General features: G+C 42.1%; 1 protein-coding gene across 1 annotated transcript in view; it reads right to left on the reverse strand.

Moving 5' to 3' along the window:
- Positions 1-27,472, reverse strand: part of MTMR10 (myotubularin related protein 10) — an 81,495-nt gene that overhangs the window by 10,011 nt on the left and 44,012 nt on the right. The window contains exons 6-12 of the mRNA XM_073586893.1: positions 20,707-20,797; positions 18,627-18,786; positions 15,675-15,762; positions 11,579-11,661; positions 11,286-11,416; positions 5,682-5,751; positions 5,097-5,167 (exon numbers count right to left, since the gene is read on the reverse strand). Of these exons, the coding sequence (XP_073442994.1) occupies positions 5,097-5,167; positions 5,682-5,751; positions 11,286-11,416; positions 11,579-11,661; positions 15,675-15,762; positions 18,627-18,786; positions 20,707-20,797 (694 nt within the window). The remainder of the gene's footprint in view (positions 1-5,096; positions 5,168-5,681; positions 5,752-11,285; positions 11,417-11,578; positions 11,662-15,674; positions 15,763-18,626; positions 18,787-20,706; positions 20,798-27,472) is intronic.

Consider the following 27,472-nt stretch of genomic DNA (forward strand, 5'->3'; position numbering starts at 1 on the left):
AGTAATGGAGGAACAGACCTGCCATGTAACGGTATTGCTGGACTAGTCTTTAACCCCTTCATGACCCAGCCTATTTTGACCTTAATGACCTGGCCATTTTTTGCAATTCTGACCAATGTCCCTTTATGAGGTAATAACTCAGGAACGCTTCAACGCATCCTAGCGATTCCGAGATTGTTTTTTCGTGACATATTGGGCTTCATGATAGTGGTATATTTAGGTCAATAATTTTTGCGTTTATTTGTGAAAAAAATGGAAATTTGGCAAAAATTTTGAAAATTTTGCAATTTTCAAATTTTGAATTTTTATTCTGTTAAACCAGAGAGTTATGTGACACAAAATAGTTAATAAATAACATTTCCCACATGTCTACTTTACATCAGCACAATTTTGGAAACAACATTTTTTTTCGTTAGGAAGTTATAAGGGTTAAAAGTTGACCAGCAATTTCTCATTTTTACAACAAAATTTACAAAACCATTTTTTTTAGGGACCACCTCACATTTGAAGTCACTTTGAGGGGTCTATATGGCAGAAAATACCCAAAAGTGTCACCATTCTAAAAACTGCACCCCTCAAGCTACTCAAAACTATATTCAAGAAGATTATTAACCCTTCAGGTGCTTCACAGGAACTAAAGCAACATGGAATGAAAAAATGGACATTTTAATTTTTCCAACCAAAATTTTATTTTAGCATCAGTTTTTTCATTTTCACATGGGTAACAGGATAAAATGTATCCTAAAATTTGTTGGGCAATTTCTCCTGAGTACACTGATACCTCATATGTGGTCATAAACCACTGTTTGGGCGCACGGCAGGGCTCAGAAGGCAAGGAGCGCCATTTTACTTTTTGAATGTAAAATATGCTTGAATGTTTAGCGGTTGCCATGTCTTGTTTTAAGAGTACCTGTGTGCCTAAACATTGGAGCTCCCCCACAAGTGAGCCCATTTTGGAAACTAGACCCTCCAAAGAACTTATCTAGATGCATAGTATGCACTTTGAACCCCCAGGTGCTTCACAAATTGATCTGTAAAAAAAAAAGTACTTTTTTTTTTTTTTTCACAAAAATTTTATTTGGCCTCAGTTTTTTCATTTTCACATGGGCAACAGGATAAAATGGATCCTAAAATTTGTTGGGCAATTTCTCCTGAGTACATCAATATCTCATATGTGGTCATAAACCACTGTTTGGGCGCACCGCAAGGCCCGGAAGGGAAGGAGCGCCATGTGACTTTTTGATTGGAAAATTAGCTCCAATCGTTAGCGGACACAATGTCGCATTTGGAGAGCCCGTGTGTGCCTAAATATTGGAGCTCCCCCACAAGTGACCCCATTTTGGAAACTAGACCCCCGAAGGAACTTATCTAGATGTGTGGTGAGCACTTTGAACCCCCAAGTGCTTCACAGAAGTTTATAACGCAGAGCAGTGAAAATAAAAAAATAATTTTTTTTCCTCAAAAATGATTTTTTAGCCCGCTATTTTTTATTTTCCCAAGGGTAACAGGATAAATTGGACCCCAAAAGTTGTTGTCCAGTTTGTCCTGAGTACACTGGTACCCCATATGTGGGGGAAAACCACTGTTTGAGCGCACGGCATGACTCAGAAGGGAAGGAGCGTCATTTGACTTTTTGAATGGAAAATTAGCTCCAATCGTTAGCGGACACCATGTTGTGTTTGCAGAGCCCCTGTGTGCGTAAACTTTGGAGCTCCCCCACAAATGACCCCATTTTGGAAACTAGACCCCCTAAGGAACTTATCTAGATGCATAGTGAGCACTTTGAACCCCCAGGTGCTACACAGAAGTTTATAACGCAGAGCCGTTAAAATAAAAATATTTTTTTTCCCTCAAAAAATAAATTTTTAGCCTGTTATTTTTTATTTTCACAAAGGTAACAGGATAAATTGGACCCCAAAAGTTGTTGTCCAGCTTGTCCTGAGTACGCTGGTACCACATATGTGGGGGGGACCACTGTTTGGGCACACGTTGGGGCTCAGAAGGGAAGTAGTGATGTTTTGAAATGCCGACTTGATGGAATGGTCTGTGGGCGTCATGTTATGTTTGCAGAGCCCCTGATGTACCTAAACAGTGGAAACCCCCCACAAATGACCCCATTTTGGAAACTAGATCACCCAAGAAACTAATATAGATGTGTGGTGAGCACGTTGAACCCCCAAGTGCTTCACAGAAGTTTATAACGCAGAGCCGTGAAAATAAAAAAATATTTTTTTTTCCTCAAAAAATTATTTTTAGTCCACTATTTTTTATTTTCACAAGGGTAACAGGATAAATTGGACCCCAAAAGTTGTTGTCCAGTGTGTCCTGAGTACGCTGGTACCCCATAAGTGGGGGGGGACCACTGTTCGGGGACACGTTGGGGCTCGGAATGGAAGTAGTGACGTTTTGAAATGCCGACTTGATGGAATGGTCTGTGGGCGTCATGTTACGTTTGCAGAGCCCCTGATGTACCTAAACAGTGGAAACCCCCCACAAGTGACCCCATTTTGGAAACTAAACCCCCCAAGGAACTTATCTAGATGTGTGGTGAGCACGTTGAACCCCCAAGTGCTTCACAGAAGTTTATAACGCAGAACCGTGAAAATAAAAAATCTTTTTTTCCACAAAAATAATTATTTTAGCCCCCATTTTTTTATTTTCCCAAGGGTAACAGGAGAAATTAGACCCCTAAAGTTGTTGTGCAATTTTTCCTGAGTACCCTGATACCCCATAAGTGGGGGTACACCACTGTTTGGGCACACGTCGGGGCTCGAAATGGAGGGAGCACTGTTTGACTTTTTGAACGCAAAATTGGCTGGAATAAATGGTGGCTCCATGTCGCGTTTGGAGAGCCCCTGATGTGCCTAAACAGTGGAAACCCCTCAATTCTATCTCCAACCCTAACGCCAACACACCCCTAACCCTAATCCCAACCCTAATCATAACCCTAACCACAACCCTAATCCCAACACACCCCTAACGAAATCCCAACTCTAACCCTAACCACAAGCCTAACCGTAATCCCAACCCCAACCCTAACCCTAAATTCAACCCTAACCCTTAGTCCAACCCTAACCCTTAGTCCAACCCTAACCCTTAGTCCAACCCTAACCCTTAGTCCAACCCTAACCCTTAGTCCAACCCTAACCCTTAGTCCAACCCTAACCCTTAGTCCAACCCTAACCCTTAGTCCAACCCTAACCCTTAGTCCAACCCTAACCCTTAGTCCAACCCTAACCCTTAGTCCAACCCTAACCCCTAGTCCAACCCTAACCCCTAGTCCAACCCTAACCCCTAGTCCAACCCTAACCCTTAGTCCAACCCTAACCCTTAGTCCAACCCTAACCCTAGCCCTGGACCTAACCCTAATGGAAAAAAAAAAAAAAAAAATTTTATTATTTGTCCCTACCTATGGGGGTGATAAAGGGGGCGGTGATTTACTTTTTATTTATTTTGATCACTATGAAAGTTTATCATAGTGATCAAAATAAATGAATGAATCTGCAGCGTTGCAGATTCGATTCGGCGCTCTGCGCATGCGCCCGCCATCTTGCAAGATGGCGGCGCCCATGACGCTGGACGGCAGGACACCGGGACGGATAGCGGGAGATCGGAGGCACAAAGGAGGGTGAGGGGGTGATCGGAGGGCTGGGGGGGCGGAGAGAAGGCGGGGGGGGCAGATCATGACGGCGGCTGCCGATCGGTGCCGTCAGAAGGTGGCGGCAGCCGATCGGTGCCGTCAGTCGGTGTGGGGGGGGTCGGGTCTCGGTGTCCAGCCATGTCCGATGCTATTTCAGCATCGGCCATGGCTGGATTGTAATATTTCACCAATGAAAATTGGTGAAATATTACAATCGCTCTGATTGGCAGTTTCACTTTTAACAGCCAATCAGAGCGATCGTAGGCACGTGGGGGCTAAGCCACACCCCCAGGTGTTAACTCTGAAGGGTCCTTTGTGTGCGGGTCGGGTGACCTTTCAGTGACCCCGGTCACCCGACCCGCAGGGGGGCTATTTATAGCATGACGCCTACGTAGGCGTCATATGTCGTTTGGGCACTGCTTTTCATGACGCCTACGTAGGCGTCATAGGTCGTGAAGGGGTTAAAAGAGATACATGCACATAGAAAATAGTTTGGGAGAGTGGTGAAGGTGAAATTCTGCTGACAGATTCTCATTAACATTTTTGCTGAAATACAAATTCAGTAAAATGCACTTTAGGTTAATGTTGAGAAACTTTCTGTACATCATCGTAGGTTAATGATTTATTTAATCAGTGATCACAATGTGTGTATGCCAAATAATTGTGGTCGCCAGTGGTACTTCTGCGCCACGCACACTATGAAAAAAATACAAATGCAAAAAATAAAAATAAAGGGGGAGCCGCACTAATGTCATCTGCGTAATGTATATAATGGTTTCTTGTTAACTGACTGTAACATTGCTGCCCTGATGAAGTGGCCAGGAGGCCATGAAACGCATTGGCTTGAATGTGAATAAAGGTTTGCTTGCATTTTCGGTTGGTTCCTTGTGGTCTAGCGCGGACAAACCCCGGCTTTACACATACACTATAGAACACACAATGAAAATATGGGATCCGGTCATTGCAAGAGCTTGGAGGACAGGTGCTGACAATATCAAACTAGTGAGGATGAAAAGGCCAATTGCAGTTATGTGGCATAAAGCGGAGGGCTCTGTTCCTCATGTTTGGGGTTTATATGGAGTTACACATGTCATACACATTACATAATGGAGGGTGATGGTAGATGTTGGGGGGTAAAAGAATCTGGCATGTTGTGCGGATGCAGATTAATGAGAAGTCGGTTTCACATCACCTGAAGAAATGGTTGATTGCAGAAATCTTATCTAGTTATGTAGTTCGCTTTTGGGGCTCATGCAGAAGTCCATGGATTTACGTGATGCACAGACTGGCTGCAGCGCTCCCAGCCCAAGCGTGACAGCTTTTCTGGGAGGCTCGTGGCTAGTCCTTGCATTAGCGGTGCGTGCTCAGACCAATTTACACATCCCTCTAAATGCATCCTCAATGTGTGAGAATAGTGACTGTAAGATGTACAAAAGGTACCAATAAATTAATTCACCTTGTATGACCGCAGACAAACGCTTAGAATCCATGACAAAGACCAGCTCTACTGCTTGCTTCAAAAACGCCCTGTCAAAGGAAAGTGAGCCAGGCAGTTATACAAAGTTGTCAAGCTCTACCAAATTGTCACGTTCCTCCTTTAAATACTTGAACCACTCCCACTACACAACTGAGTTTTAGCTCAGGAGCGCGATTCTACGGATGACCTTCAAATTGGCCAAATCGCAGGTACAAGATCCAACTCTATTCCTAGCACTCAGTATGAAAGCAGCGTTACCAAGATATTCTATAAACTATTATATCTGGCCCTTGAGTGTTTGGGGGCTTCATCCTCAGGGGAGGACGCAGACTTAGGAAACCAACTCCGGTTCCCACGTGGCTGCAGCAATACTTGTCGCAGGGTCCCACCCATTGTAATTACCTAGCTGACATACCTACGTATGTTCTTGCAGTCAACTATTAGTCTCCGGTATGTATAAACATTGCAGTCTTTGAAACATGAAGTACCTTGTTGCAAGCGCTCTCCTTCTTCCCCTGCATAAAATGTCCAAGTAAAAAAACTGGCAAGAAAGTGAAGCTGTACCTGACATATTCCAGCCAGCGCGTGTTTTCGAGTGAAGAAAACCACCGCTCCTCTGTTTCTTCAAATGGCTCTATAATGAAATGTAGAAAAATATTTAATCACCATTGCAACATAGTGCAGTTACAGTAAAACAATGCATATGCTGTGTTTTTGCCACAATTTTCAGAAAAACATGGCAAAAATGCTGCAATTTTACGTTTAAATCGAAACAAAAACTGAAAAAAAAAAAAAAACACAAAAAACTATGTAGTGTGAACACTGCTTGAAAAGCAACTCCTCAGCATTTATATAGGCGTTTCACAGTGTATACCTATGGGTATGATCACACAGTTTCCCTGCACGGAGTTTAGAGGGAATTCTGCTCCAAAATCCACATCAACAACTGCTGAAAATACACTTTGCATACACGGGGCACACGGTAGTTTTTGCCTGAAATAAAGGCTTCAATTTAGTCATTGAAAGCATGAGAAACAGAAAAAAAGCCTCAGACAGAAATAATGTCAAGAAGGCACCAAAAAACTGCTTGAGGATTGTACGGCTCTGTTCACATGCAGTGTTCATGTCTGCAAGAATTGTCATTTGCAGCCACTAGCTCCCTGCACATCTAGGATACAGGATTGTTGTCTTGATTGTTGTCTTGACTCTTGAGGCATGACATTTTGCTGCAATTAATATGTGTAGCAAATGCATCGTTGCAGGGTGCACTTTTAGTCATTTAGCCAAGTGTGGTCAGGGTCCCATTACACTATTATCTCATCCGAAAGTAACGGCCACATTGTGATAATCACTCTCTGATCAAACTAGGATTTTCTTGGATGAGGAGAATATGTGGGTGGGGGGGGGGGTGGAGTCATCTTGGATAGACTGAGGATGTGCACGGCCCCATAGACAAACACTGGTCTGAGTGTGAACTGATGTTATGTCGGATCGCCCTTCAACCAAAACCAAGGTCCTCTGCACGAACCCATTATGCGGGATATGCACAGCAGCAATACGTATTTTCACTGCTCCAAGCCACCCGTGAACTTCTCATTTTGCCAGGACAACCCCTTTAACAACTTGATCATTGGGGCCAGGAAAGATTTTTAACCTCCACAAGTAAATAAAGAAGAGTCGTCTAGCCCAATTACAAGTAAAAACCAGTTCTAACAATGAGGAATTGATACAAAAGCTTACAGAACTTTCCATTAGACAATGAACACCTTTATTGGCTGAAACCAAAAAACCCCTTTCATCTGAAGAACATTGAGTTCTGTCTATACCAAATACCTTCAAGTGCCTTGCGAAAGTATTCGGCCCCCTGGAACTTTTCAACCTTTTCCCACATATCATGCTTCAAACATAAAGATACCAAATGTAAATTTTTGGTGAAGAATCAACAACAAGTGGGACACAATTGTGAAGTTTAACGAAATGTATTGGTTATTTTAAATGTCTGTGGAAATTCAAAAACTGAAAAGTGGGGTGTGCAATATTATTTGGCCCCTTTAACTTAATACTTCGTTTCGCCACCTTTTGCTGCGATTACAGCTGCAAGTCACTTGGGGTATGTCTTTATCAGTTTTGTACATCTAGAGACTGAAATTCTTGCCCATTCTTTCTTGGCAAACAGCTCGAGCTCAGTGAGGTTTGATGGATTTAGTTTGTGAACAGCAGTTTCAGCTCTTACCGCAGATTCACGATTGGATTCAGGTCTGGACTTTGACTTGACCATTCTAACACCTGGATAGGTTTATTTGTGAACCATTCCATTGTAGATGTTGCTTTATGTTTGGGATCATTGTCTTGTTGGAAGACAAATCTCCGTCCCAGTCTCAGGTCTTTTGCAGACTCCCAACAGGTTTTCTTCAAGAATGGTCCAGTATTTGGCTCCATCCATCTTCCCATCAATTTTAACCATCTTCCCTGTCCCTGCTGAAGAAAAGCAGCCCCAAACCATGATCCTGCCACCACCATGTTTGACAGTGGGGATGGTGTGTTCAGGGTGATGAGCTGTGTTGCCTTTACGCCAAACATATCGTTTGGCATTGTTGCCAAAAAGTTCGATTTTGGTTTCATCTGACCAGAGCACCTTCTTCCACATGTTTGGTGTGTCTCCCAGGTGGCTTCTTGCAAACTGTAAACACTTTTTATGGACATCTTTGAGAAATGGCTTTGTTCTTGCCACTCTTCCATAAAGGCCATATTTGTATAGTGTACGACTGATTATTGTCCTTTGGACAGACTGTCCCACCTCAGCGCTAGATCTCTGCAGTTCCTCCAGAGTGATCACGGGCCTCTTGGCTGCATCTCTGATCAGTCTTCTTCTTTGAGATGAAAGTTTAGAGGGACGGCCGGGTCCTGGTAGATTTGCAGTGGTATGATACTCCTTCCATTTCAATATGATCGCTTGCACAGTGCTCGTTGGGATGTTTAAAGATTTGGAAATCATTTTGTATCCAAATCCGGCTTTAAACTTCTCCACAACAGTATCACGGACCTGCCTGTTGTGTTCCTTGGTCTTCACGATGCTCTCTGTGCTTCAAACAGAACCCTGAGACTATCACAGAGCAGGTGCATTTATACGGAGACTTGATTACACACAGGTGGATTATATTTATCATCATTGGTCATTTAGAACATTGGATCATACAGAAATCCACAATGAACTTCCGGAGTGTGTTTGCTGCACTGGAAGTAAAGGGGCCGAATAATATTGCATGCCCCACTTTTCAGTTTTTGCATTTACAAAAAAATTTAAAATAACCAATAAATTTCGTTCAACTTCACAATTGTGTCCCACTTGTTGTTGATTCTTCACCAAAAATTTACATTTGGTATCTTTATGTTTGAAGCATGATATGTGAGAAAAGGTTGAAAAGTTCCAGGGGGCCGAGAACTTTCGCAAGGCACTGTAATAACCAAGATGACATCCTACTTCATGGTTTACAGCCGGATCATTCTTAACGATACATTATACTTCACTGTGTAATTAGGATGACATTTACAGCAATTAGAATGCAATTAGAATGACAGTCACCTATAAAACAAACCCTATAATATCTTTACAATTAGTTACATCACTCTAAAGATAGTCAATAATTATGTTCAGAGCTGCAGATCTGCCCGACCTCTAGACATGAGCAGTCATGTCGGCACCTGGTATTAAAAGGTATCTGTCAGCACAATCTGACAGGTGAAAACAAGCGGTCACTCAGCGCACCCTCGGGGATGGCCAAACAGTCCAGTGCACCTTGCACCTATGTTTTTCCATTTTGCTGTTGCGACTCCCTTTGCATGCACGCTTTTCTTCACAGCTGCTGATAAACCATTTATAGGCAATAGTTAAAAAAATCTGTATATGTAAAGTTCATAAAAGGGAGATTTGAAAGTTGTCAATATTTCACATCCTTCTTTTTAGTATGTTCTTCCCTTTCTACTTCCCATTTTATGCTTCTCTCTTTAAGCCATGACAACGCCTACAACTTCCAAGTCAGATGTCATGCAGTTAAAGGGAATCTGTCACTATGTTTTGGCTAACCCATCTAAGGAGCAGCACGTTCTAGGAGCAGAGAACCATATTCCTGTGATGTGTCACTTACTGGGCTGTATGTTGTATTTTTGATAAAATCACTATTAGCTGCTGCATATCCCCATTCTCAGAATGCGGAGCTCTGTATAACCCCTCCTACACCACTGATTTGGCAGCTTTCTGGGTACACTGTGCATTGGCAGAAAGCTGCCAATCAAAGGTGGGATGGTATACAGTGATCATGAATATGGACGACTACATGGAGGCAGGCTTACAGCAAGCACCCCAGTAAATGACACATCAATGTAATCAGGGTTTAGGTCTCTACCTCTCAGACTTTAAAAGGAATTTGTTAACATTTTTTTTCTCCTTAAATGTACTATTATAGGGTAGAAACAGCGCATTATAGGCTCTAGTTATTACAGTGTGTGCTCTGGAGCAGGATCAGGTTGCCCGGGGGCCTTTACTGGAGGATGCCATCTACTCAGCACATTGCTGTGTACGGAAACAAGTCACGCTGAACAAACCTGTGTATAGTATTCCAGCTGAATAGATGAGCTAAATAACCTGACGAAAATAACCTGGCACAATCACTGGTGAGGCTTCACGGCAGAAACACGCAAACAAGTCAACCTCTCTGTGACCACCCTGCGATCAATCTACATCCGGGCATGGTTCACCAGCAGCTAGTAGAGGTCAGATTATGTTCTACCCCTAGGACATTCTCACTTTAAATACACTAAGCAGGGAAAACCACCATATGCATGCAGATCACGCTGTACAAACATTCGCCCTGCCATCAAAGCCAGAGGCTTTTAGGAAGAATCACATTTGGATGCCAAGAAGGTACTGGTGAGGACAGCTAGGTAAGGACATAGTGGCACTCAGGCATGGGTATATTACAATCGGTCTTCTGTGCCCCTCAAGATTGCACAATCCGCTAGTTCCCAGTACCCATTTCAAATTCACAGTTTAATATATCTTAAGGATGGGGCTAAACGGCGACTTTGGCCGTGAAACCGGTTGCATGGCCAAAGATCACTCTGTGCCGCTGCCATATCACAACATAATGAAGATGAAGGAGGTTGCATTGCAATCCACAAGGCAATGTGACCATAACAAGCGTAGAGTTGGCAGAAATTTAGCTATGCATTTTGGGGACGTACTTATTGTGGCCATGGCCTCCTGTGGGTGGAAATGCGACCCCATTCACCAGCACTATGTTGTTATGTAGCAGAGGCACAGTGATCTTAAGTCGTGTAATCTGTGTCGTAGCCAAGATCAGAATGTAGTCCTCACTCTTAAATCGCCACTTTTGCGCTCCTTTTATTTTCCCGCTGGAGTGGTGCTTTGAGTTATGGTCCCTGCACTTAGTCTCATACTTGCTTGCCACCATCTTCCCCTTGCTTCAGTCAATCTCCAGCAGTTTGTGACTCGCCGGATCGCTCCAGTGTTTCATGGAGCGAGCCTTAGGTCACTCTTCACTAGAAGCCTACAAGAATGTCGTTCTGGCTCTCATAGATTTGCATTGAGATCTTACGACTTCGCTTTTGAGCTCCGGACGGTCAGAAGCTGCGCTCAAAAGATGGCGCCACAAGACGGGAGCAGCGCCAAAAAATGGTGAAGACACCAGAGGGAGAGTATAACGATTGGGGACAGGGACCTTACATTAGAAGCACCAGTCCAGCGATGGAGAGAAAAAAAAAAAAAGCTGGAGTGGTGTTTTAAGCTAATGGATATCATGATTAATCAAACAAGGAAATCTTGCACCCTGTCATATTGCTCTTCACAGAATATGGTGGCTGTCCCAGTGTGATTAATAATTAACTCAATTTAGTTATTTTCCGGTCTTACATGGCTTTAGAGGTACACAAGGTAATATATTCTATTATATGTTGTATCTGCAGATGTACAAATCCTTATAGCCAGATCAGAGGGAAACTAGATCCCTTGTAGCTCCTCGGTAGTCTCATTTGGTCAATGAGTTCAATAAGGAAAGTACAGGAGGACAATAGGAGTTTATCCAGTAGCAAGCAAGCTGGTATATGAATAGTAGGCGATTTCACTGGTCAATAACACCGGACGTCACTCACCGTTCACACACAGCTGCTTGAGTTTTGTAAAAGCAGACTGAATATCTTGAAGAGTTGGAAGACCGTGATCCAAATCACATTTGTAAACATCGCTCCTTAAAGGGTGACTACGAGTGATCCCACCACAAATCCTGTGCAACAAAAACAAAAGAATATTTCAGCTCACCATTAGAAAGGCTACAGACAGAATACATATGAGGGTTCCGAGCAGGGAAGGTCTCACAGACTGGACAGATCTGTGTAGCACAGGCTCTAGGATGTACCCTTCCAGCAGCCTGGGGAACGCCGCTCACCGTTGGTCTATCTTGCGTTGCTGGTCTTTGATGCAGGACATCCTGACCAGTGCGCTGCCATTAGAGTGGTTCCAGCACCACAGCTGTAGAGAACAAAGACAAGGTCACGTCTCACATCACATGTATCTTCAGATACAACCAAGGCTGTGGAGTCAGAGAGTCGTGGAGTCGGAGCTCATTTTGGTGGAGTCGGAGTCGGTATAAAATGGACCGACTCCTAAAATATATAATAAATTGGGTACAGTAGTTCAATGCAGAATGTGCTGAATATTTTTTCATAGGAGTTTGGGAAAGTTATGAAATGTCCTATAAATGGCTGTTCTATTCCTGATCTAAGGCTACATTCACACACAGCGTTTTTGCTGCTTTTTTGAGGATAAGTTGATCAGCTTTTTAAAAAACCGCATCACCTGAAAGGTTTTTGAGCTCATAGATAATGTTTTCAATAGCAAAAGCAGATTAGAAAAACGCCACACAAACTGACATGCTCATTCAGCCCAAAAACGGATCCTCACAAAGCGAGGTGTCTGAACGTCATATCTTGAAATCCATTTACTTTGCTGGGATGCCCAGAGTTACTGCAAAAAACGGATCCGCAAAAACGCTGTGTGTGAATCATGACCGTAGCCAGCGAGGGGCAGGGGGGGCAGCTGCCCCCCCCTAGAGGCAGGGGCACACACCTATCAAAACTCACTTGTATGCTGCAATGCCCCCTTCCTGCACCAGATCCAGACTGCAGGGGGCAATCTCCCCTCCTCTGTCCTGTCTTCTGCCATCTTCACCAGAGAGAGGAAAGGGAGGGGTGCCTGCCCTGCACAGGATCCGATTCCTGGGCCCCGATCTGGAGAAAGTGAGAAAGTTGTGCACACGCTGCAGCTGGCAATAAGAGATAGTCTGCAAGAGGGACATGCTGGAAATCTGATTGGAAAAGTGAGGAAATTAGTTATTGCCGCCAGAACCCCTAAAATTGATTCCATCTTGAAAAGACGTGCTGGGAAAGGGGCAATTGTCGATCAAGCCACTCGATGTGGCAGCACTTATTTAATGGATTAAGTGATTGCTTGAACTAAAACAGTTTCTTATAGATATGGCGAACCCTCAAGTAACCCTAAATGAAGGTCAATGGACACAGGTGGCTGAATTGAAGGAATTGCTTAATCACCCATTTACCGTGACTAAAAAAATTACAAGCTGAGGATTTAACTCCTGGCATTTTCATAAGGGAGTGGAAGAACTTGCTATTTTGCCTGTCCCAAAGAAGAGGTTTAATCTCAGATGGCATTTCTGCGTCAATGAAACGGAGAGAGACACAGCTATTGGAAAATAAAATATTTCTGGCAGCTGTTTATGTGGACCCAAGTCATCGTAGACTGCTTGATGATCAACAGCTTACTAAAGGAAAAGAAGCTCTGACTGACGTAGCAGTTAGGATGAGTGGCCTACAGGACAGCCAAGAGCAAGAAGACTTGGGTCCTGACCGTGCTACTGCTGCCATATCTTCATCCTCATCAGATGAGGCATTTGACTTTGACAAGTATTTGGATGACACGGAGCAGGCAAAGCGTTGCCGCAAGGAAAAAGATTTCACTCTGTCTCCTATAGCAAGCAGAGTGACCATATTTCAGCAAAATGTTTCACTTGCTCTCAAAGAAATAGAAAAATTCAACCGTTCATCAAAACTGACTGTGCATGAGGCAATTCCTTCATACCCGGAAATTGTTGGAGATATTGCCCATGTGGTTACGGCTTTGCCTCCAACCCAAGTTAGTGTAGAGAAGTTGTTCTCTAGCTTTAAAATTATTAGGTCAGATTTGAGGTCATCTATGAGGGAGGATCTGATGGATGCAATTCTATTTCTTAGAACAAATTCATAGACTGCACAAATGTTATTTAGTATGTTTTTGTTGAAAACTGTTTTTGCCACTTACATAGTTTATTACACATATTATACATACACATACATACATATACAACATACATATACACACACACATACATATATTATATATACAGTCATATGTAAAAGTTTGGGCACCCCTATTAATGTTAACCTTTTTTCTTTATAACAATTTTGGTTTTTGCAACAGCTATTTCAGTTTCATATATCTAATAACTGATGGACTCAGTTATATTTCTGGATTCATATGAGGTTTATTGTACTAACAGAAAATGTGCAATCTGCATTTAAACAAAATTTGACCGGTGCAAAAGTATGGGCACCCTTATCATTTTCTTGATTTGAACACTCCTAACTACTTTTTACTGACTTCCTGAAGCACTAAATTGGTTTTGTAACCTCATTGAGCTTTGAACTTCATAGCCAGGTATATCAAATCATGAGAAAAGGTATTTAAAGTGGCCACTTGCAAGTAGTTCTCCTATTTGATTCTCCTATGAAGAGTGGCATCATGGGCTCCTCAAATCAACTCTCAAATGATCTGAAAACAAAGATTATTCAACATAGCTTTTCAGGGGAAGGATACAAAAAGTTGTCTCAGTGATTTAACCTGTCAGTTTCCACTGTGAGGAACATAGTTAGGAAATGGAAGAACACAGGTACAGTTCTTGTTAAGCCCAGAAGTGGCAGGCCAAGAAAAATATCAGAAAGGCAGAGAAGAAGAATGGTGAGAACAGTCAAGGACAATCCACAGACCACCTCCAAAGACCTGCAGCATCATCTTGCTGCAGATGGTGTCACTGTGCATCGGTCAACAATACAGCGCATGCATAACGCCTTTTTGTATGACCAAACAACTCAATCTTTGTTTCATCAGTCCACAGGACCTTCTTCCAAAATGTAACTGGCTTGTCCAAATGTGCTTTTGCATACCTCAGGCGACTCTGTTTGTGGCGTGCTTGCAGAAACGGCTTCTTTCACATCACTCTCCCATACAGCTTCTCCTTGTGCAAAGTGCGCTGTATTGTTGACCGATGCACAGTGACACCATCTGCAGCAAGATGATGCTGCAGGTCTTTGGAGGTGGTCTGTGGATTGTCCTTGACTGTTCTCACCATTCTTCTTCTCTGCCTTTCTGATATTTTTCTTGGCCTGCCACTTCTGGGCTTAACAAGAACTGTACCTGTGTTCTTCCATTTCCTTACTATGTTCCTCACAGTGGAAACTGACAGGTTAAATCTCTGAGACAACTTTTTGTATCCTTCCCCTGAAAAGCTATGTTGAATAATCTTTGTTTTCAGATCATTTGAGAGTTGTTTTGAGGAGCCCATGATGCCACTCTTCATAGGAGAATCTAATAGGAGAACTACTTGCAAGTGGCCACTTTAAATACCTTTTCTCATGATTTGATACACCTGGCTATGAAGTTCAAAGCTTAATGAGGTTACAAAACCAATTTAGTGCTTCAGGAAGTCAGTAAAAAGTAGTTAGGAGTGTTCAAATCAAGAAAATGATAAGGGTGCCCATACTTTTGCACCGGTCAAATTTTGTTTAAATGCAGATTGCACATTTTCTGTTAGTACAATAAACCTAATTTGAATCCAGAAATATAACTGAGTCCATCAGTTATTAGATATATGAAACTGAAATAGCTGTTGCAAAAACCAAAATTGTTATAAAGAAAAAAGGTTAACATTAATGGGGGTGCCCAAACTTTTACATATGAGTGAGTGTGTATATATATATATATATATATATATATATATATATATATATATATATATATATATATATATAAAAAAAAAAAAAAAAAAAAAAAAAAAAAAAAAAAAAAAAAAAAATCGATACTACATAGTGTATTACATATTTACAATTTATTACAGTTTTTTGTGTTCTAAAGTTGTATTCCAATAAATATATATTCTGTTCTATCTAAATATCTTGATTATTGTACCATAAAAATGATTAAATGTCTGATGTTCACATTGTACTACAATAAATTTTTCACTTAAATATAAGCAATATATGTAGGAGTCGGAGTCGCAGGTTTGGCTTACCGACTCCACAGCCCTGGCTACAACAATGGTCAATGAATCATTTATTTAATGATCAATAAATTATAAGCCAAAATGTAAAAAGTACATCATAAAATTAGTTTATGTTATTGCCCCAAGACGACGCCGATCAACACATACTCACTGGCAATCGTCTTCCAAAAAACGAATAAGAATACTGCTTCAGATCCATATCGGCCAGAGAGGAGGGGACGACAAAATACTCTGGAAGGCTACAACGAAATGCAAATATTACCAGATTAACTGATAGCCCCTACTAGGAACCAGTGTGACAAATGTGTGCATGGAGCCTACGTGAAAAAGGGAACACAAAACAGCTAAAAATTATCACAAGACCGACTGATGACCGAGACCGGATTATTTTTAATGTGATGTCACGACAGACAACAAACACTCTTCATACTGATGTGTTATCAGTAAGAACTAATCTCATCCATGAATACATCAAATATGTTCCCGAACCACAAGAAAAATCATTGAATGCGTGTCTAGTGTCAGGACACAAAAGCCCCTGTACAAACTGCCTCCAATAAAAAGAAATACTAGGTGGGTATATACTGCGTATACTTTGTGGAATCAGCACTTTTACATACACTTTTACATATTAACTTTGCATTTGCTTTGGCGTTAATAATTTGTGCGATTCCGTAAGATAAGATGATGAAATCTCTCTACAAATGTCCTATTGCTATCTGCAAATGGGTGTAGCTACTACAGATCTGTAGTTAAGAGACTCCTAAAACTGGAGCAGCAGCTTCACTACCAATAGTTCACAAATGTGGCCATAGAAAGTCAGATAATAAAGCACTAATAATCACACCAAACGTCCTACTTCCCCTCTCACCCATCACAGAGCTGTATAGCAAGTGCAAACGGAAACTGGAAAGGGATGTGGCCTGCAGAACCAAGAGTACGCCAATTCTGGGGTCAGGACCATATGTACATATTAGAAAACTAAGCATAAAAGGTCTTCGGAAATATAGGACATCACTAAAATATAATTATCAGCAGAACTAAACATAAACAGGTCAAATCTGCAATAAAGGAAGGAAGACAACGTCACGGCCATATGTTGTGTCATGCCGTACTCCTCTAACACAAGCACTGCTGTTGGGACTCCTCTCGAGCGCAGCAGATTGACAAGCTTAACATCCCACGAGAATTATGCCGCTAATTAATTCCCCAACAACGAAAGCAGACAAATGCTGCCTGTCAATAATTGCCTGTTCTAGATTACATTGTGTACCTTGCTGCATGGCTATGTGATAATAAGCCAGGAATCGGTGCTGGATTCGGTCATTTGTTCATATAAAGGAGCATATGGTAGAAACAAAGATGCTTAAAATAGACCTCCCTAAGTGGCTTAGCTTTAATCTGGCTTCCAGAGTGCCCTTTATAAGTCTGGATACCGGGTAAAGACAGACGCAATAAGAAAGCACAGCACTATTATGTGCATGTCAACCACTGCCCTGACCTAGCAGTGTACACAATGTTACACACTATAGATTACCTTGCCCAACAAAAACTTACATCTAGGAAAAAGCTGGAAAAACATAAGAGCAATAGGGTCTTATCCGAGTGACAATGGTACTCACCTGGTATGGTCGTGTGACCACAACCACTAAAAAGCTGCTGCAGACCCTCGGCTAAGACAACAGAAATGGAATAATTCTGTGCTGCCGATAACAAGGATGGAAGAGAAGAGCAGTATCCAGGAATGCGGCTTATTCGTCATCAAGTTTCTAAGTTCCAAACTTCCCAAATTGATGTAAATACTTATATGCCGAAAAATGATAAGTATTCTCGGAGTGACACCATTATTGGCTAACCAGAAAACATATATTTGCACACTTTCAGAGTTGGGATCTTCCTGAAGAAGGAGCCTCTGCGCGCTGAAAGCTTACAAATATATAATTTTTCTGGTTAGCCAATAAAGGGATCACTGAGAATACTTTTGCATTTTTGGGTATAAACGTTTTACATCTGTTTTTCTGGCTAACAGTACCACAATATACCGTAATTGATTTTTTTACGGTTCATTAAACGTCACAAATAAATTGATATGTGTATTGGATGAAAGTATGAAAAGAGGATGATCCGAAAGTGAAGAGAGCGACAACACCATCCACAGTAGCAAAAAGGATCTCTTCTTTATTAGTACACCACATAACACAGGGACACAGCAACGTTTCGACTGTACAAGATAGATCGGCCTTTATCAAGAATAATAAACCGAATGCCTGGATACCATTTTGCTCTTCCATGTTTGTTTATCGGCAGCGCAGAATTTACCCAATGATTCCAATTTTTGAAAACTTAAATCTAAAAAGGTCTAAACTGAGTATTAGATAAGTGCTTTCAGCAAGTTCTCGTACATCAATGAATGGTAATGTCTCATGGAAATAACTCATACTCTGTTTTATGACTTTTACAGACTGCAAAGCCTCAAATACCTTCGAGGATGTGACATTCAGATCTGGGACCCGTGCCTAGTCTAGACATTATGGCTCATATACAGATCATGAAAGTCGAACACATGACACCAGACTGTCAAAGATGCACATAATATATCCTATTCATTTTAGGCCTTCAAGAGTATCTGTCACCAGGTTTTTGCAACCTAATCAGAGAGCAACATAATGTAGGGGCAGAGACCCCAATTCCAGCAATGTGTTACTTACGGGGTCTCCCTCCCTACATGATGCTGGTCTCAGATGGGGTAGCTAAATCCAGCTGACAGATTCCCTTTACATAAAGTTTAGGTGAACTTTTCTCCACCCCTTGGGCAGATTCCTGGGACTACAGTTCTTGGCCTGGCAGCCCCGGCTTTTTAATTTCTTCTTGTTCTGTAAGCACGCGCACGGAGCGTTCAATACTGAATGCGGAGGCGTATGCGGTGCAAGGGTACGTCCCGACACCAGTGCCAGCATGAGGATGTACTTTGTGTGCAGAGTTAGCGTGCAACTTCTAAAAATATCCAAAAAGGCCCTTGGCATAAAAAAGGTTCCCCACCCCTGATCTATAGGGTTATATTTACAGTTAATCTATAGCCATTTTATTTTATAGGCATACACACCTTTTTGAAATCATATACCCCTCATTTACTGAGCAAACTCTCCATTCAGAGGCCCCCGTTCTTTTGATCTCTCGGTCCCAGTCGGAATAGGTCTCAAACATCGGAGTCTTTGGACCAGTCTCTCCCCCTCCTCCAGGATCTATCCCATTAATTCGGTCTCCTGTAAACAGAATTTGACGTTTTACTTCAGGAAAGTGTCTAAGACATGAATATCAGAAGTTACAGTGACACAAATATGAAATTATAAATGGGGGGAAAGAAAATACCAGTGATCACGGCAAGATTTATAAAGGAAAATTCACTGGAAGAAAGAGGAACAGGACCGGGGATAAAGCAAGTGCGTGAAGGGCTGGAAACATTATTCTAAAGAAACATTAAAATAATGTAAAACCTGACGGCCAAGAAGAATTCTGGGGTTCGGGAGCTGGATCTACAGCCACACGGCTTCACAGGTTTTGTTTGTTACAATAAATTAAGTTTAAGGCTCAAGAAATAGCAAAATGTAAAAATTAACTAAGTTTTTATTGTGCTTTCCTCATAAAAAGACAATTTCAGCGCACACAGATGTGTTGTAATTTCTCAGCCATCTATACAGGACACATTTCAGTTACCAATATATCCATATTAGAAAGGAGAAATGTAGCTCTTGCTTAAAGGGGTTTTCTGGCTTCTTAAAACCCGAGTCCACAACAATAAAAACCACAACAACTGTGCGCATCACCAATGCTCAGGCTTATTATTGCCTGCAGGACTGACATCACATCGACTACTCTGCAGCCAGCCATTGATCTGTGAACTTCACCAGACACAGAGCCGGTTTTTTGGTACAGTACAATCGATGCGGTGACAGCACTGCAGACAAACACTGGAAGCAGCGTCACAGACTCTGTGCTGCTGGACCCACGTATTGGATTTTGTTTTGTTTTTTTCCAGAAAAAAAAAAAAAAAAAAAAATGTCCTTTACTTAAACTTCTGCCAGGTGCAACGGTTTTCTGAAAGCAAAAAATCCCTTTAATAAGGCAAAATATAATCTCCTGCAGGTAGAAAAAAAAGAGAGAAGAAATCACCAACAAATTAGAACAAATAAAAATACTTTATCAGTGAGATTATCTGCTATTTCGCAAGGACATGTTTAAGAGAAGAAAAATGGAGTACTGGCTCAGGTTTCTTGTATTTTTCAGACAACATGGGGCAACACAGTTGTAAAAATCTACATTTTATCAAATATTCATGTAATATTAATAACTTAAACCACAAAACATTATCTCAGGCGTTCACCATGTCCAGTAGAACAACACAGAGAGGGGAGCGGGCACAACCTTATTATTGAATCTATTGATTGAACCATTGGCAGAGGTCATTAGATCCAGTGAGCATATAGAAAGAAGAGACAATAAGTATGTTTGCAGATGATGTAGTTTTGATTTAACACCAACCGGCTCAACTCTGTAGATTTAATTATTTTACTCACTTATATAGCACCACTGATTCCATTATCATCGCTGTCCCCATTGGGACTCACAGTCAACATTCCCTATCAGTATGTCTATGGAATGAGGGAGGAAACCCATGCAAACACGGGGAGAACATACAGACTCCTTGCAGATGTTGTCCTTGGTGGGATTTGAATCCAGGACCCCAGTGCTGAAAGGTTGCAGTGCCAACCACCGAGCCACCGTGCTGAATCTACCATTTCATAACATGAACATTTCCAGTAATTTTCATGTTAAAATTCTATTATATCTAGGTTTCTAAAAGAATTGTGGAATTTTTTTTCCAAGATTAGTGTATGGTTGACTGGTAAACCAATGGGAGAGTGTTGTGACATTAATATAAATCGATATAAGCAATGCCGAGATATCTAATGCATTACGGAGCCACCAGCACAGCGGGAGAATGGGATGCATAATGGCATCTGCTGGCACACAATCTGCCTGCAAAGGTATATACTAATATACTAAGTAATCGCTGATGAATTGTATGTTTTTTTATTGCGTTTTTTAATGCACATTACAAGACAACGCATATTAATACTGATTACACAGCCGGCTGCACACATACATACTACATCATAACCTACCTTGATTATGATACATCTTGGCAACATACTCAAAAGCGAAAAGTAGCTGCAGATCTGTTGGCTGTGAGTAGTGCGCCAGGGCGAGACAAACCTGAGACAAAAGATACAAAAACGGTCAAATAAAATAGAAGAATGACCTACGCGGGACTATAGTGGCGCAGAACTAAGTACCATTCTCTTCAGCTGTAAATTCAACATAAAAATGCCACATTTTACTGACTTCTCAGAATTATTAACCCTTTGTTATTTATTCTGCAATGAGGCTTGAACAATTCTGTATATACTCACTGAGAAAACCCGAGACTGGCCGACTGGTTCCAACAGTTGTCTAAAGAAGCATGACCAAGACCATCTGCATCTGCTAAACCGGTCTAAATACGCGTGAGGACGCAAGGGCAAATATAACCCTCACCGGTCGCCATCGTCTCTGGTTTCCAGCATCGTTCCGATCCTCTTCTGGGCTACGTGACATATAGTCTAACTTGCCGGATCACGCTGAGCCAGTGGTCACTTTTACAATACAATTCTATGGAACGTCAGAAGGAATCCCCATAGACTTACACTGTAACCGCCAGGGCTGTGGAGTCGGTAAGACAAACCCGCGACTCCAACTCCTCAATTTCCCTTACACTGACTCAGACTCCGACTCCCACATATATTGCTTATATTTAAGTGAAAAATTTATTGTAGTACAATGTGAACATCAGACATTTAATCAATTCTATGATCCAATAATCAAGATATTTAGATAAAACAGAATATCTATTTATTGGAATACAACTTTAGAACACAAACTAATAAATTGTAAATATGTAATACACTGTATAATATCGATTACATACATACGGTACAGACCAAAGTTTGGACACATCTTCTCAAAGAGTTTTCTTTATTTTCATGACTATGAAAATTGTAGATTCACTCTGAAGGCATCAAAACTATGAATGAACACATGTGGAATTATATAATTAACAAAACAGTTTGAAACAACTGAAAATATGTCTTATATTCTAGGTTCTTCAAAGTAGCCACCTTTTGCTTTGATTACTGCTTTGACCACTCTTGGCATTCTCTTGATGAGCTTCAAGAGGTAGTCACTGGAAATGGTCTTCCAACAGTCTTGAAGGAGTTCCCAGAGATGCTTAGCACTTGTTGGCCCTTTTGCCTTCACTCTGCGGTCCAGCTCACCCCCAATCATCTCGATTGGGGTCAGGTCTGGTGACTGTGGAGGCCAGGTCATCTGGCGTAGCACCCCATCACTCTCCTCCTTGGTCAAATAGCCCTTACACAGCCTGGAGGTGTGTTTGAGGTCATTGTCCTGTTGAAAAATAGATGATAGTCCAACTAAACACAAACCGGATGGAATAGCATGCCGCTGCAAGATCCTGTGGTAGCCATGCTGGTTCAGTATGCCTTCAATTTTGAATAAATCCCCAACAGTGTCACCAGCAAAGCACCCCCACACCATCTCACCTCCTCCTCCTCCATGCTTCATGGTGGGAACCAGGCATGTAGAGTCCATCCGTTCTCCTTTTCTGCGTCGCACAAAGACATGGTGGTTGGAACCAAAGATCTCAAATTTGGACTCATCAGACCAAAGCACAGATTTCCACTGGTCTAATGTCCATTCCTTGTGTTCTTTAGCCCAAACAAGTCTCTTCTGCTTGTTGCCTGTCCTTAGTAGTGGTTTCTTAGCAGCTATTTTACCATGAAGGCCTGCTGCACAAAGTCTCCTCTTAACAGTTGTTGTAGAGATGTGTCTGCTGCTAGAACTCTGTGTGGCATTGACCTGGTCTCTAATCTGAGCTGCTGTTAACTCGGATGAACTTATCCTCCGCAGCAGAGGTGACTCTTGGTCTTCCTTTCCTGGGGCGGTCCTCATGTGAGCCAGTTTCTTTGTAGCGCTTGATGGTTTTTGCCACTGCACTTGGGGACACTTTCAAAGTTTTCCCAATTTTTTGGACTGACTGACCTTCATTTCTTAAAGTAATGATGGCCACTCGTTTTTCTTGCCATAATACAAATTTTAACAGTCTATTCAGTAGGACTATCACCTGTGTATCCACCAGACCTCTGCACAACACAACTGATGGTCCCAACCTCATTTATAAGGCAAGAAATGCCACTTATTAAACCTGACAGGGCACACCTGTGAAGTGAAAACCATTTCCGGTGACTACCTCTTGAAGCTCATCAAGAGAATGCCAAGAGTGTGCAAAGCAGAAATCAAAGCAAAAGGTGGCTACTTTGAAGAACCTAGAATATAAGAGACAGTATTTTCAGTTGTTTCACACTTTGTTAATTATATAATTCCACATGTGTTAATTCATTGTTTTGATGCCTTCAGAGTGAATCTACAATTTGCATAGTCATGAAAATAAAAACGCTTTGAGGGGTTTCCAAACTTTTGGTCTGTACTGTACATATTATAATATATATATATATATATATATATATATATATATATATATATATATATATATATATATATATATATATACACACATATATATATATATACACACACACATATATATACACATACACTATGACTTATCTCGGCTAAATTAAAGCCTGGATCCTCAGCCTACATTCACACTATGGGCGTAGCCAGGATCAAACCGGGGGGGCGGGGGCAGAACCTCATACTGTTCTGCAGAATGTCATACTGCACACCTCAGCTGCTGCAGAACCTCGTACTGCACACCCCTACACTTTAAGAAGATGTGGTGGTGAATGCAGTCTATTTATTCCAACTATCAATTGATGTTGATGTGTTACTGAAGACGAGCAATGCCTGTTCTGGGTGTCCTTTTGGGCAGCTATGAGGTGTACCTGACTGGTGCTAAAACAGGAGTGTTAGGCTGGTTTCACATTAGCGCTTTTTAAGCGCACGCACGGCCGGGGGTAGCTCCGCCCCCGAGCCGGCTCTCTGCCCGGCGTGCCCGCCCCTTGCTTGTAGCGTCGCCTCCTAGCGGACAGCGGCGCCTGCGATCGGCGCACCCTATCTTTAGCATCAAAAGTGCGCAGCGCAGGTCAAAGCGCAACTAGCGCACGGCCTGCGCACGATCTGCGCACCCTATGCTAAAGATAAGGTGCGCCGATCGCAGGCGCCGCTGTCCGCTAGGAGGCGGCGCTACAAGCAAGGGGCGGGCACGCCGGGCAGAGAAAAAGCGCTAATGTGAAACCAGCCTTAGTCTGTGTGCTATCCGGCTTTCATTCTTTTTGGTACAGATATGATATGGATAGACATATGGATAAATGGATATATAGATAGAGCAGATTTCTAATCTGCTTTTGCTATTGAAAACATTATCTATGAGCTCAAAAACCTTTCAAGTGATGGGGTTTTTTAAAAAGCTGATCTGCTTTTGCAGCTGAAAAATGTAGCCTCAAAAAACGCAGGAAAAACGCTGTGTGTGAATGTAGCCTTAGATCAGGAATAGAACAGTCATTTATAGGACATTTCATAACTTTCCCAAATTCCTATGAAAAAATATTCAGCACATTCTGCATTGAACTATTGTACCCAATTTATTATATATTTTAGGAGTCGGTCCATTTTACACCGACTCCACAGCCCTGGTAACCGCAACCACTGGCTCACACACAGACCCCAGAGTGATCCAGCAAATCAGATTTAGGCTGTATGCACACGATGCAGATATGCAGCGGATCCGCAGCGGATTTTACCGCGCAGAAACGTTGCATATCCGCATTGTGATGTACAGTACCATTAAAAGCAATTTTAAAAAAAAAAACGCTGTGCAGACGCTGTGGATTTTTTCGCGTGGTTTTCCTGCGGTACAAAATCAGCAGCATGTTACTTTTGTGCAGTTTTCCATCTGCCCTGTCACCAAATCCGCAGGGGGGAATCCGCAGTGGAAGACCGCACAAAAACCGCAAGAAAACCGCAGGAAAAATGGAAGAAATCCGCAGGAAAAATGCAGGTCATTTGACCTGCGGATTTCTTCCATTCTGCATGGAAAAATCCGCAGGGCTAAAAACTCCGTCTGCACTCAGCCTAAGAGTCACGCAAGCGAGAAGAGGAGCGGCGTTGTAAAGTCAGCAATCAATAAGTATTTTAAAGCACTACGTAAGCATTTAGTCAAGTATAGGAAATTAAAGAAGCACTCCTGAGAGTGGTTTTAAGACTTTTATATTGTTGGTCTATCCTAAGCAAAGGTCTTCAATATCTGACCAATTGGGGCGCAATACCTGACAAGCCCACCAAATAGCCAAAGTGCATGCTGGCCACATGTACCCAGTTGTGTAGCTGCACAGCTCTCAACGGACTAGTGGCTGCAGCGGGTACTGCACATCTGCTTCCTACTGATTCGAATAGAGGGTGGTTTTGCAGTACCTGGTAATGGCCACTATTCTGACGACAGAGCTGAGCAGCTACACAACTCGGCACATACAGCCGACATAGGGATAAGCTGATCAGCAGGGGTGTCAGGCGTCAAACCCACACCGATCAGATATTGATGATCTGTCCTAAGAATAGGACATATATAAACGTCCGGAACAGACCCTTTAAAAAAAACAAATTAGCCAAGATGGTCTATGTCAGAGGCTGTCAATCAGCAACAGTCCTGAAACCTGTGCAGAAATCATTGTGGTGGATGAGTGAGGACTGCAGTTTACTTGGATCTGTGCAGGGCATTTCTATGTACAAAAAAATAGCAATAGTGCCGCACTGTAAGGAATCACCGAGATGCCCATATCTAACGATAACCTGGATTTTGACAGTTTTCCAATAAGTTAAAATGCCATTCCAAATCTTTCTTCAGCTGGAAAGTATTACTATAAAGGATGCAAACCTGTGACTGATAGAAAGTATCTAGGGCTGATTAGGCCAGTACATGATACTAGATTTAAAAAAACAAGCAAATTTAATTGATATCAGGCCTCATGCAAACACTCCTATTTTTGACATACGTAATAAAACGGCACTCGCGTCATCAGTATCTGATCAGTGTGACATTAGTGTTTTGCACATATGGATAAATTACAAAACTTCTATCCTTTGTGATGTTAATTACGGACATCACATAGGACTGTATGCATCTGTTCATTTGTGCTGCCGATAAAAAAAAAAAAAAAAATGGATGCGTCTCTGATTTTAGCATGGACATGGTCTGTGAAAAGACAAGGACATGAGTATTTTTTTTATCAGTTAAAAACATGTGTACATCCGAATGTGGCTTTAGGGAATTTACATTATCCTAAATTAAACTGTCAAGGTTTAGACTGTATAGCTCATCATTTCTGACAGATTGGGGAAAAGGAAGACATTTTCTGCGCCCGTCCTGAGGTCACCTGCTGCAGACTACACACCGCTGTATTAACTAGAAGCATTTCCAATATTTTTTTTACAATGTCTTGAATAAAGTGACACCAAATGTGAATATTCAGATAAGGAACATTTCAGGGATGGTGGCCAACATGAAAGCGGTCCCAGGTTCAGATGCATCTTCACACATTTATTTCCTAATGTGGTGACTCAGTGGCGAGAACGTCTGCTCCAACACTAGGGTTATGGTTTGGAACGTTACTAGGTCACCATCCGTGTAAAGTCGCTATGCTTCTTCAACTTGTGTGGATTTCCACTGCGCTATAAGAAAAGGTTGACAGGCTGCTCATGAACCTGCCTTTGTCTAGGCCTTAGATCTATGTAAGGGGTTGGAAGCTTTACCCCGTTATGCTCCCTATGATAATGTATATTTATGTGTCGTTGCTATGTAAATCTTGTTATTAAGTTGTGTATATCAGGCTATTGTATATATGTATCTTCTAGTGTAACGTAGTAATGTAAGTGGGCCACTAGATGGGGCATTGAAGTGTATATAATACAATGAAGAGTCTAGTGGGCATGTAGATAGTTAACATAGAAGGGGTCACTTAGTTTAAGGGAAGGGAGCTTCCTGGTTAGGTTCAGTGGGGGCAAGGACGCCCATAGAGCTCGGGTGGCCTCTGGCCCGGGCAAGAAAGACACCCTGCAACGTTTATGCAGAAGAGAGTGCCCAGTCATCCAGAACGTGGGGAGCAGCATCACCACAACCTGAGCCAGAAGCAGTGAAGTCGCAACAGAAGTGCAAGCAGTGTAGCTATAGTTACAGAAGTTGATAGAGAAGTTACTAAAGGAGTTTCTGGAGGAGAATCTACACGGCAGGACAGACGAGCGGTGAACACATGTGGCAGTTCCTAGCATGGGCAGACGCTCTCAGAGCCGGGGCGAAATGGCCAGGGGAACTCTCAAAGAAAGCCAGGCTGCACAGGGAAAATACAGAGGAAGCGTACAGTGCGGTACGATGGGATATCGAGCTGTGTGACAGAGCAAGTAAGGAAAGGAAGGAAGAAGTGATGTGAATACTGCTGTAAATGTTGTACTAGATCTGTATGTACTGCGAAGTTCCAAGAGTAAAGTTTTGTATTTTGAATTATACTTCGGCTGTGTCTCTGATCATTCATCCAAGGCCAAAGGCGACCCCACGAAAAAGGAGGGTGGACCTCAGCAGGGCCAGGAATGTGGAGGCAAGTGTACTACAAGAGCAATGTGGCGTGCCTGTGAAGGGAGGCCAGGGCTCCGGTGCCACGGTGTCCTCGGCCATGACTATTTAATATCATAAAATTAAATAAAAGGTTGTATGGTTGTTGCAATAGACTACTAGGTGACAATACTGTAGGCATGGTTCCATATTGCACTCTATATGGCCAGGATTCTCTGTACGGGAAAATAAGTGCGTGTCCCATCACTTCTGGG

Source organism: Dendrobates tinctorius, unplaced genomic scaffold (genome assembly GCF_039654945.1).
Source record: "Dendrobates tinctorius isolate UK_male_01 unplaced genomic scaffold, ASM3965494v1 ptg000097l, whole genome shotgun sequence".
Taxonomy (NCBI): Eukaryota; Metazoa; Chordata; class Amphibia; order Anura; family Dendrobatidae; genus Dendrobates; species Dendrobates tinctorius.